This window comes from Geotrypetes seraphini, chromosome 3 (assembly GCF_902459505.1).
Source record: "Geotrypetes seraphini chromosome 3, aGeoSer1.1, whole genome shotgun sequence".
Classification (NCBI taxonomy): domain Eukaryota; kingdom Metazoa; phylum Chordata; class Amphibia; order Gymnophiona; family Dermophiidae; genus Geotrypetes; species Geotrypetes seraphini.
In genome coordinates, this window is record NC_047086.1 from 117222907 (window position 1) to 117235770 (window position 12864).

The window sequence follows — 12864 nt, forward strand, 5'->3', positions numbered from 1 at the left end:
CTGTACATCCCCAGATTTAGAAAGGGGTGCAAAAAAAATCAAACAAAAGACCCGGTGTGGATAACAAATGAAGTGAAGAAGGCGATAGGTGACAAGAAAATGTTGTTCCGAAAATGGAAAAAGGACCAAACTGAGGAAAACCGGAAGGAACACAAAAAACTCCAAAAGGAATGCCACCGAGTGGTTAGAAAAGCAAAAAGAGAATACGAAGAGAGGCTGGCTGGGAAAGCAAGAAACTTCAAAGCGTTCTTCAGATATGTGAAAGGGAAGCAACTAGCGAGGGAGGAGGTGGGACCGTTAGATGATGGAGACAGAAAGGAAGTGGTTAAGGAGGAAAAAGAGGTAGCTGATAGGTTAAACAGGTTCTTCTCATCGGTCTTCACGAGCGAGGACACATCCAATATACCAGAACCCGAGGAGATCATAAGTGGGGATCAAGATGAAAAACAGGAGCAAATAGAGGTAAGTCATGAAGATGTCCTCCAAAAGATAGATAGATTGAAAAGTGACAAATCACCTGGCCCGGACGAAATCCACCCAAGGGTACTAAAAGAACTGAGGAATGAAATAGCGGAAACACTCCGACAAATTTGCAATCTATCCTTGAAAATTGGGGAGATACCGGAGAACTGGAAACTAGCGAATGTCAAACCTATCTTTAAAAAGGGATCGAGGGGTGACCCGGTAAACTACAGGCCGGTGAACTTGACTTCGGTTCCGGGTAAGATGATGGAAGCACTGATAAAGGACAGCATCTGTGAACACATAGAAATAAATGAACAACTGAAAACGAGCCAACATGGCTTCTGTAAGGGAAGATCGTGCCAAACAAACCTGCTGCACTTCTTTGAAGGGATAAACAGCCAGATGGACAAAGGGGAATCCATAGACATCATTTATCTCGACTTTCAAAAAGCCTTTGACAAGGTACCCCATGAGCGGCTACTTAGGAAGCTGTGGAACCACGGGGTGGGAGGGGATATACACAAATGGATCAGACATTGGTTGGCAGGCAGAAAGCAAAGGGTTGGAGTGAAGAGCCAATACTCGGACTGGCAGAGGGTCACGAGCGGTGTTCCGCAGGAGTCGGTGCTGGGACCGCTGCTGTTCAATATATTTATAAATGACTTGGAAACAGGGACAAAGTGTGAAGTTATAAAATTTGCAGATGACACCAAACTCTGCAGCAGAGTTAGGACCACAGAGGAGTGCGAAGACCTGCAAAGGGACCTAAGCAAACTGGAAGAGTGGGCAAATAAATGGCAAATGCGCTTTAACATAGAGAAATGCAAGGTCATGCATATAGGGAAAAGGAACCCGATGTTCAGCTACAAAATGGGGGGAGCATTGCTGGGGGAAAATAATCTTGAAAAAGACTTGGGTGTGCTGATGGATACAACAATGAAATCATCGGCACAATGTGCAGCGGCCTCAAAGAAAGCAAACAGAATGCTGGACATCATTAAGAAGGGTATCACAACCAGGACGAAGGAAGTCATCATGCCGCTGTATCGTGCGATGGTGCGCCCGCATCTGGAATACTGTGTCAAATATTGGTCGCCGTATCTCAAGAAGGACATGGCGATACTTGAGAGGGTCCAGAGAAGAGTGACGAAAATGATAAAAGGTATGGAAGACTGTTCATACGCTGACAGGCTGGACAAGCTGGGGCTCTTCTCCCTGGAGAAGAGGAGACTTATAGGAGACATGATAGAAACTTTTCAAGATCATGAAGGGCATAGATAAGGTAAACAAGGATAGATTCTTCAGACCACAGGGAACCACAAGTACGAGAGGGCAATCGGAGAAACTGGAAGGGGACAGGTTTAGAACCAATGCCAGGAGGTTTTTCTTCACTCAGAGGGTTGTGGACACATGGAACACGCTCCTGGAGGAGGTGATCGGGCAGAGTACACTACGGGGATTCAAAGAGGGATTGGATAGATTCCTGAAGGATAGGGGGATTGAGAGGTACAGAAAGAGGTAGATAGGGTACAGAAAGAGTATAGATAGAGAAATAAGGGGGCTATAGGGCTAAATCAAGAAAACCTGACAGGTCATGGACCTGATGGGCCACTGCGGGTGCGGACTGCTGGGCGAGATGGACCTCTGGTCTGACCTAGCAGAAGCAACTTCTTATGTTCTTATGTTCACTATCGAAAATACCCCTCCACAGCCTCATTATGCAGACATTGATTAAAAGTGATATTTTATTGCTGGTGAAAAAGGCAAAAACAACAAATCATGGACCCTTCTCAACCTACAGTATTTGGTAACCCTGTCTTTGAAGAGAATAAAATAGTGTGGCAGGATTGATGAAATGAGGAAACCTACTTCATCTATGTTTCAGTCACACAACATGCAAGTGTAAATTCAACATTAGGTGACTAACTAGAGAGTATTTGTTTCTCATAGTCCTGATGTTGACAGTGGTGCAGTAAGTGTGATCATAGGGCTGGTGAGGACCATACAATTGAATAAAGGAATCTCATCAAGATGGGTACCAACAATAGACTGGATTATAAGATAATTCAGATCTTCTCCAGCAGTGAGCAGTGACTGATACACACTGCTTGTGCCAGTTCCATAGCCTTCCCTCTGATGTAACATCCTGTTTACTTATGTTAGAGAGAAGGCCGTGCAGTTGACACGAGTAGTGTGTATCAGCTGCTGCAAAGATCTGCTGTTTAAAAGTTACATGAGCAGGAATGGTGTTGCCCCACCAGTCACACATAGGTATACTGCTGCTGGATAGGCCTGAGCCCAAAGTGAGTGGGCCTGGGCTACGCCCCTGATATGAGCTGAAAACATCGATAAATATGGCAATAGATCTTCATATAACAAAAGTAAACAAGAGCACCTGCATTGTATAGTCTATGAAAACACTGCACAACAAAGTTTTTGCTTCCTGAACACTGCTGGGTGTTTCTTATAGAATTTTGGGTGCTGATCATGAATATTACATCAAAAATTACCCATCACGTACCATTTCAGAGAAATCTTCAATTTTGTCGTGATTTTTTCTTATATTTGGATGCAAACAATTTTTTCTCCCATAAGTGTCTTATCAACAACGGTTTGTGCCGCCTGGGTATGTCCATGCATAAAATCTAGCCAGGTTGGAAGCTGTTTTATGGAAGATGACATCCTGGGCATGTCTGGGCAGGTCTGAACGAGCTTGCGCTGTCTCACCATGCTATAATGGTGGCTTCCATACACCGATCCTGCTCATTTGGTTAATATAGATAGTCCGTGTGTGTATATAGTATCAGTATAGTAAAGTATAGTAGTATAGTAGCTGTAGCAATATAACAGTAAGTAAGCTTGATGCTATAGACGTTTTGGTGTCGGGCAATATGTCTCGTCGGTGTCGTAACAGCCGCGACACATTCTGCTATATCTGTGGGGAATATACACTTACGCCTCAGAGACGTTCGATGACTGCCCTTGTAAAGAAAGCCTATCATCTGTATTTTGGCTGCAAAATAGGTGATCAAGACAAGCAATGGGCGCCTCACATTTGCTGTGCGACATGTGCTGTTAGTCTGAGAGCCTGGCTCAGAGGTACTCGAAAGACGATGCCATTTGCTGTTCCGATGATATGGCGAGAACAGAAAGACCATGTGACGGACTGTTATTTCTGTTTGACTAATGTGTCTGGTTTCTCTGCCAAAAACAAGAAGTCAATTGAATATCCTAATCTGCCTTCAGCAATGAGACCCATGCCACATGATGACAGTCTTCCAGTTCCGAAACCACCAGAGGATTGGACCTTAGACGAACCAGATGAAGAAACTGCAGTGCAGGGTTCTAACAGTGACATTGACCCGGATTTTGAACCATCCTCATCAGGCGATCCACATCTGATAACACAGTCCGAATTGAACGATTTGGTCAGAGATTTGGGTCTGTCAAAAGCAAAAGCTGAGCTGCTAGGTTCGAGACTGCAGGAATGGTGTTTGCTATCACCAGGTACGAAAATTTCTGTGTTTCGAGACCGGCATCATGATATAACCAAATTTTTTGCACAAGTCGACAGTCTCTGTTTCTGTTGTGACATTGAAGGATTGTTCTCGGTCTTTGGTTGTGATCACAACCCGGAAGAGTGGCGTCTTTTCATTGATTCGTCAATGTTAAGCCTGAAAGCTGTTCTGTTGCACAATGGCAACGTTTATCCTTCAGTACCTGTTGGCTATGCAGCACATATGAAAGAAACATATGAGAATATGGAAATGTTACTAAAGTATGTCCAGTATACCAGGTATAACTGGAATATCTGTGGAGACCTCAAAGTCGTTGCTCTGTTACTAGGACTGCAGCTTGGCTATACAAAGTACTGCTGTTTCATCTGCGAATGGGACAGCCGAGACAGAGAGTCGCACTATTCTAGAAAGAACTGGCCACTCCGTAAAAAGTTAGTTCCAGGACAGAAAAATGTAGCACATGAATCGCTTGTTGACCCGACAAAGATATTTTTGCCTCCTCTTCACATTAAACTGGGACTCATGAAGAATTTTGTGAAAGCAATGAACAAGGAAGGGGAAGGTTTTCGTTATTTAAGACAGATGTTCCCAAGAATAACTGATGCCAAGATCAAAGAGGGTATTTTTGTTGGCCCCCAGATCAGACATGTTATGAGTGACAAGCGATTTGAAGATCTGTTAGTTGGGCCGGAAAAAATTGGCTGGAAAGCCTTGAAAGACGTTGTTGACAATTTTCTGGGCAATTACAGAGCCCCAAACTACATTCAGCTGGTAGACAAACTTCTCAAAGCATACAAGAGAATGAAGTGCAATATGTCACTCAAGATTCATTTCCTCCATTCACACTTGGACTTCTTCCCCGCAAATCTCGGTGCTGTGAGTGACGAGCACGGTGAAAGGTTTCATCAAGACATAGCTACGATGGAGAAACGATACCAGGGCAATTGGAATCCGTCAATGCTTGCCGACTATTGTTGGATGCTACAACGTGATGCACAAGACACTGAATATAAAAGAAACTCGGGAGCAAAACACTTTTAATTCTGTTTCATTTAGTCGCTTGTGCGAAACGTAAACTTGACTATATATTTTATTGTCAGTAAACATAAAAATGTCTATTTCTCATAGTTCTTACGTGATGCAGTAAAACCAAAACCATATTTGAGCATACCAAGTTGGTACCTGTCATAATCACCAAAAACTTTTCAGGAATCAAGACTTAACCAAAAAATTGTTGTGCAGTGAAATCAGACTAGATATCCACTAATCATATACCTGTGTAAAGTTTGGCTGAAAATGGCCCTTTTCTGCCCAGCTATGCCCTATAGCTTTGTACACTTTCAGTTTTACAACCACACTCAAAGCAGTTTACATACTTCAAACATTTTCCCAATCTGATCAAGTGGGCTCACAATCTATCTAATATACCTGGGGCAGTGGAGTGATTAAGTGTCCAGAGTCACATTGAGCAGCATTGGGTTTGAACCCATAACCTCTTAACTGGTGCAATATCTATTCCATTCTCATATGTACCACTGCCAACCGACCATGGTCTTTTTCCAGGATTTTATTCCTTACTCAAGAACATAAGAGTTGCCATACAGGTACAGAACAAAGGTCCATCAAACCCAGTATCCTGTTTCCAACAACGGCCAACCCAAGTCACAAATACCTGGCAAGATTCCAAAAACTAAAACAGATTTTATGCTGTTTATCCAAGGAATAAGCAATGGATTTCCCCAAGTCCATCTTACACTTATGGCTTATGTAACACACAGAAGTATTTGCTTAGCACACTAGCTTTTTCCTCATCATTCTCCAAATAGCATTTCACAGCATCTTTCAGTCTTACAATTCCATTTTTAGCCGTTGTCCTTTCATAAATATATCTGAAAAATCTTTCCACCCCTCCACACATTTTTAGCCATTTGTTCTTCCACTTATGCTTTCACCAGATGTTTATCTCGCTTCACTTTAGCTGGTATTTTCTGTGTTCCTCTTGACTTTTTCTGTATTTCATGAATGTCAACTCTTTTGCCTTTATTTTCTCAGCCACTTATCTGGGGAACCATAATGGTTTCCTTTTTATTTTGATCTTATTTACTCTCTTTAGATAATGGTCTGTAGACATTTTTATAGCTCCTTTCAACCTGGACCATTGTTCTGCCACTTCTTGTATTTACTCCCATCCCTTTAGCATATTTGAAATCCAGGACCTTGAGTTTTGTGTGGCTGCCCTTATTTCAAATCAAACTGTTTGATGATCACTACTGCCCAGGTTCCCCATTTGTAAGCAACAGATCCTGCATTACTCCTTCCCTCATGGGTTCAATCATTTGTCTGAGCAGAGCACTTTGAAAGGCATCCACAATCTCTCTACTTCTTTCTGATTCTGCAGATGGAACTTTCCAATCTGCATCCTGTAGTCAATAGGACGGTATATCAAACAGCAAGAAACAGAAACAGAAGCTTATTTGCCTGGTACTTCTGCTAGCTGAGGATCCTGGAAGGCATTTCACTTTGTTGGACAATTACTACTACTACTACTATTACTACCACTATTTAGCACTTATATAGGACTGAAAGGAGTATGCAGCACTGTACATTTTAACATTTAATAGACGGCCCCTGCTCAGAAGAGCTTACAATCTAACTTGGACAGACAGACATGGCATATTAATGACCCTGAGAACAGAGTCCTGTAGGAGCAATAATTTTCTTTTTTGTGCTTATTTATCAATACTTCGGAGATATCTCTTCTCTTGAGCTGCTTTCATTTTTCTAGTTCCATTTCAGGTTTTTTTTCTTGAGCATCACAATACTTTAATGCAACAAAATAATTATATAGTAGCAACAATTGTGAGGGTAGATGCTGCTATGCTACACATTTTAATCTGTCTGGGCCTACTGTGACCTATCTGTTCTTGGGTTGTTTTATTCATTGAGGCAGAAGTAGTAAATTAGTATGATGCTATGTGGTCCTGGAAGCTGTTTTAATTGCATACAATTAAGAACATAAGAACATAAGCAGTGCCTCCGCCGGGTCAGACCATAGGTCCATCCCGCCCGGCAGTCCGCTCCCGCGGTGGCCCAAACAGGTCACGACCTGTCTGAATCACCAGAAGGGGCTCCCTTGCCACCTTGGTTTCTCATTGAAGTCCTATCTTCCCATCGTAGTCCTAACCAGTGTTCCCGCTAAGCTGCGTTGGCCTGCGCTCGCGCACAAAATATTACATCGCAGCGCAAAGTTTCTCTTCACAGCGCACACACGCGTCGGTAAGGTAAGGGGACGCATTGGGGGGATTGCACTTCCCCACAATTGCCATGCTTCGGTTCCTCTTCTTCCTTCCTTCCTCCCCCCCCCCCCGCGGGACCCTGCGGCACCATCAACTCTTACTCCCTCTAATGTCGGCCCTGCAGCTCCAGACTTCCTCGCACCTTCTCCCCTCCCCCTTTGGATCGCTATTATTTTAAATGTTATAGCTGCGGAGCTGTATCCATCAGTGGAGATGTCTAACCTCGGCCTGCCCCGGAACTCTTACTGCAGCAGCCGCCCGTCTAGGCAGGAACAGGAAGTCACTGTTGCAGTAAGAGTTCCGGGGCAGGCCGAGGTTAGACATCTCCACTGATGGATACAGCTCCGCGGCTATAACATTTAAAATAATAGCGATCCAAAGGGGGAGGGGAGAAGGTGCGAGGAAGTCTGGAGCTGCAGGGCCGACATTAGAGGGAGTAAGAGTTGATGGTGCCGCAGGGTCCCGCGGGGGGGGGGGGGGGGAGGAAGGAAGGAAGAAGAGGAACCGAAGCATGGCAATTGTGGGGAAGTGCAGAGCTGCAGGGAAGAGTGTTGCGGTACCCAGCTGGAGGGAGAAGGAAGATGAGGGAGGGAATTAAAGGAGATGCCAGGGCTTGGAGCGTAGGAGGAAGGTATGCCAGTCTAAGGGAAAAGGAAGGGGGAGATGTGAGAGCATGGAGGGGGAGCGAAAGATGGAAGAAAAGGAAAGGAGAGAGATGCCAGAGAATCAGGGAAGGGGAGATACCAGACTATGAGGAGAGGGGTGGGAGAGGGAAGGCGAGGAGAGAGATGCCAGACCAATGGGGTGAAAGGAGAGATGGAAGGGGGAGGCATACAGTTTCTGGAAGGGGCATAGAAGGAGAGAAGATGCCATATAGGGGAAGAGAGACGGCAGACAGTGGATGGAAGGAAGAGAGTTACAAGAAGATGAGGAAAGGAGAAACCACAGAAGACAAAGGTAGAAAAAAATTTCTATTTATTTATTGCTTTAGGAGACATGTGTCACTGTTTCTGTGAAGCATTGTATGCAGAGTCCAGCTTCTTGCTGGTTCAATTTAACCTTTGTCTATGTATTTTTATTTTATCCCCCCTTTTACAAAACTGTGAAGCGTTTTTAGCACCAGCCTTGGTGGTAGCAGCTCTGATGCTCAGAATTTTATGAGCATCAGAGCTGTTACCTCCGTAGCTAAAATCCACACTACAGTTTTGTAAAAGAGGGAGGGGTTAGTTTGTGATTACATATTCCTTACTAGGCGAAGGTGTTTTCTGTGTTCTGTGTGTTCGAAAGACATGGTTTTCTGTTAGGATTGACGGTGTAGGATTGATCTGTGCTGGTCTGGCTTGTTTAGTTTTACAATGGGTGTATTGATGTACTGCTCACTGCAATATGTAAGATGCTGCCTTTTCCTAGGTACTCATGTGTGACATGTGGTTTGTTACTAAAAATCATGTTTTTCTTACAGATGGGGGGGGTGCCAAAAAATGATGGGCCCCGGATGTTACATATGCTAGGTACGCCACTGTATGTAAAGATACCAGAAAGCTGGCGTAGCAAAAACTTCTAAGTTTTGAGTATTTAACCCTCCCACAATCTCACGGGCACTCGTTTCAAGTTTATTGAGATTTTGATTTAAACGCAATATCAAATATTTTCAATGCGTATAACAAAAATAAATTTGGGGAAATAAATAAAACCATTTGAACCAGTGTTCCCGCTAAGCTGCGCTGGCGTGCGCTGGCGCACAAAATATTACATCGCAGCGCACACGTTTCTCGTCACAGCGCACGATCGGAAGAGGCGTACGGCAGATGGCAGGGCGGCGAGAGGAGAATCGGGCGAGTTGGCTCATAACTTGCTGGCGCCCGATATTTTTGGCTCACGGTGAAAAAAGTTTGCTCACAACACCCGCCCGCTTAGAGGGAACACTGGTCCTAACCCTCCGGTCTTCCTGCTTAAGTTTGATAAACTCTTCTTTCATAGCAAATTGAAGACTGATGGGACAAACCCTAAGCTTTCAGACAGGATATTTATCTGGGTAAATAGCCATTAATTAGCAAATGACTTTTGAAAATTAACCTCCCAAAGACTAAAGGCCTCTTCTATTAAACTGTGCTAGCAGTTTTTTAGCACGGTGAGCCACGCTGAATGGCCAACGCTGCTTCCAACAGTCATAGAGTTCCTATGAGCATCGGGAGCAGCGCGGGCCATTCAGCGTGGCTCTCTGCACTAAAAACTGCTAGTGCAGTTTAATAGAAGAGGGGGCAAATCTGTAACAAACATTTCAATTTTATAAGGGTCTATTTCATTAAGGACCTAAGAAACTATGAAGATATTTACCATGAAATGATTCAAACTGATTGATTAGGAAACCACATTCCTCAATAATTTTGTCCTCTATAGTTTTCTTTCCCATGCCAAAATCTCGTAAAGTGGTTAGGGCAAATCTCCTCATCACTTTCCAGGTCTCACCATGAGAAAAAATTATACCTAGGGAATGTAAAAAATGTAAATACAATCTTTGAGTCACATTTCAAGATTTTATTTTATCAAACACTGTAGAGAAAAATAGACAAGTCAAAACATCCCAAAGATAAAGAAGAAGGGAGATAATTAATGAATAGACAGGACAATTCTAACAAATATGAAAGGCAAATAAAACAGGCAATACAACAATAATGTGTGATTTCATTTACCTCAGTATTGACTTGGTAAATGTCTCATCAACATGTGTACGTTTAGCAAAGTCTCTAGATGTGATAAATAACTGCTTCTTAGATGAACATAGAATCTTATATTAAAGGTAACGGTGGCAGGGCTACAATACAATAGTGATTATAACTAGGATTTCTATTCTTAGGTGTTTATGCAAAGTACATTTAGGGAGTTCTGGTCACTGGACCTGAGGAGGTGGTCATCAGCTACGTAGTGAGGCTTGAAGATCCCCACTAGCTACAGTAAGGAAGATGTTCATTTTGAGCCCCTCTCTCCCCTCATAGTTATGCTACTGATTGTGTTCAGTACAAAATGAAGTACTTACTGAGATTTTTTGGTGGGGTTTCAGTTTAATTTTAGTATTCATACTGTATTTCTATTTCTTTATTATTGTTATTATTTTTTTTATAGATTTTGGACTGTTCTGTAAAGGACACCTGGTTTCAGAAGTGAACAGGTGTCCTATACAAAATTGCACCTACAATGAACCCGATTCTCTAACCAACGTCCTTGTTACAGATGCTGGTTAGATAATTAGGTTCACTGTAGATGCGGCCACTGAGCTTATCGCGGCAAGGGATCTCCCTGCTGCGACAAGTTTAGCGGCCTTGCCAGTGACCCCCAGTCCCCCCCCAAATGAACATAGCAGGAGGGATGCCCAATCCTTCCTGCCCAAAACACCTCCCACCCGTACCTGAATATTGCTGGCAAGAGGGTGCCCCCGCCCCTCACTTGTAGCTTGCGGCAGGAGGGATGCCCAGTCTTTCCTACCAGAATACCTCCCATCCCCCACCCCCAAACGAAACCGGCAGGAGGATGCCTAATACCTCCTGCCTGAAACCTCCCACCGTAGATATCTTAATGCTGAGGGCCCCCATGTGTGCCCCCCCCAAGTGTGCCCTCTATCCCTGCTAAACCCACCCCAGACCCCCCTCTAAACTTCTAATATTGGCCAGACAGATGGGTCTTCCCACCGGCCAGCAGACAGGCCCACCTCCATCAAAATGAGGCAGTCCTGCCCCTTCCCAGTTCACAGTGCAAAAGGAAGGGGCAGGCCTACCTCATTTCGATGGAGGTGGGTCTTCCACGGGGTTTAACTGGTTCTTTCCTCTGGTGGAAGTCCTGTGGCATACCAGTGTGCTCTGGATGACACTCCAGTGTGCTCTGGCACACCTGTTCAGATGCACTAATTTAGGTCATTATGGAATATTTATTAGGTGTTAAAAGATAACATTTTGTAACAAAATTTCTATTAATAAAATATAATTATTTCATGCTTTTGTTTGCTGCTTTTGTCATGTCACAACAAATCACTATTTATACAGAATTTGGGACAAGTATAAATATTTCCTAGGCATATTTCAGCACATCCTTATAAATGGCAGCAGACATAGGCTATTGTGGCCCTGCTCCTATCTTTGCTCTGCCCCACTCCCCCATTCACATTCATCTTTTTTTTTTTTCTTTCCAGCCATGGAAGCAGTTCTGCTCCTCTCTCTGTTCCCCTCCAGGGCTAAGCTTGTGTGGCATGAAGAAGAGGAAATGACCTACTGCACAGTGAGTTACTTCTTCCTCCTATGCCAGTTTAGATCCAACTGTTTATGTGAACCGTGATCCTGCAGTCCTAACAGAAAACCATATCTTTCGAACACACAGAACACAGAAAACACCTTCGCCTAGTATAGAATATGTCATCACAAACTAACCCCTCCTCCTTTTACAAAACTGTAGTGTGGATTTTAGCCACGGTGGTAACAGCTCTTACGCTCATAGAATTCTGAGCATCAGAGCTGCTACCACCATGGCTGGCGCTAAAAAATTCTCCACAGTTTTGTAAAAGGGGGGATAAAATAGAAATACATAGACAAAGGTTAAATTGAACCAGCAAGAAGCTGGTCTCTGCATACAATGCAACACTACAGAAACAGTGACACATGTCTCCTAAAGCATTAAATAAATAGAAAATTTTTATTCCACCTTTGTCTTCTCTGGTTTCTGCTTTCCTCATCTTCTTGTTACTCCTTCCTTCCATCCGCTGTCTCTCTTCTCTCTGTATCTTCCATTTGCTCTGTTACTGTGCCTCTCCCTTTCTCCCTCCTTCCAAATTGGTATGGCACCCATCTTCTTCCCTCAACTCCTCCCATAGTCTGGCATCTCTGTCTTCTTCCCTGCCCAGCGTCTTCTCCCAACTCTCTCTTCCCCATTTCCCTTCAGCATCTTCTCCCCACTCTCTGTTCCCCATTTCCATTCAGCATCTTCTTCCCACTCTGTCTTCCCCATGTGCTTTCAGCATCCTTCTCCCCCCTCTGTTTTACCCTGTTTTCCTCTCCACCCCACCTTTTCTCCCTTTCTCCCCCCTGCCCCTTACCTCTGTGGTGCTTTCTCCCCCCCACCCCCGCCGGCCCGGACAACAGGCCCAGTCCGACAAACCTTCCTGCCCTGTGGCCGGCGATGTCTAAACTGCCTTCTTACAGCAGCCGGAGCATTGTAGTTGCATATGGCTTCCGTAAAGGTCGTCTCTGATGCAACTTCCGGTTGCGTCAGAGATGACCTTTACAGCAGAAACACGCAGCTTCAATGCTCTAGCTCAGGGGTGCCCACACTTTTTGGGCTTGCGAGCTACTTTTAAAATGACCAAGTCAAAATGATCTATCAACAATAAAATAAAAAAAAAAACACAAAGCACACTGTACGCTGAGAAAATGTTAATTATCATTCCTATTCTGCGGTTTTTTCAAAGAGGTCAAGGCAGATGACTCTATGCACTATCACCTCAGTAACAACCATACAAAAATAGACAAATACTCCCCCCCTCCCTTTTTACTAAAGCACAATAGCAGTTTTTAGTGCAGGGAACTGTGCTGAATGCCCAG

General features: G+C 43.9%; 1 protein-coding gene across 1 annotated transcript in view; it reads right to left on the reverse strand.

The window, feature by feature from the left end:
- The window catches only part of LOC117357101 (cytochrome P450 2K1-like), a 71837-nt gene that overhangs the window by 37112 nt on the left and 21861 nt on the right, over nucleotides 1-12864 (reverse strand). Inside the window, exon 3 of the mRNA XM_033937355.1 lies at nucleotides 9617-9766. Coding sequence (XP_033793246.1) covers nucleotides 9617-9766 — 150 coding nt within the window. The remainder of the gene's footprint in view (nucleotides 1-9616; nucleotides 9767-12864) is intronic.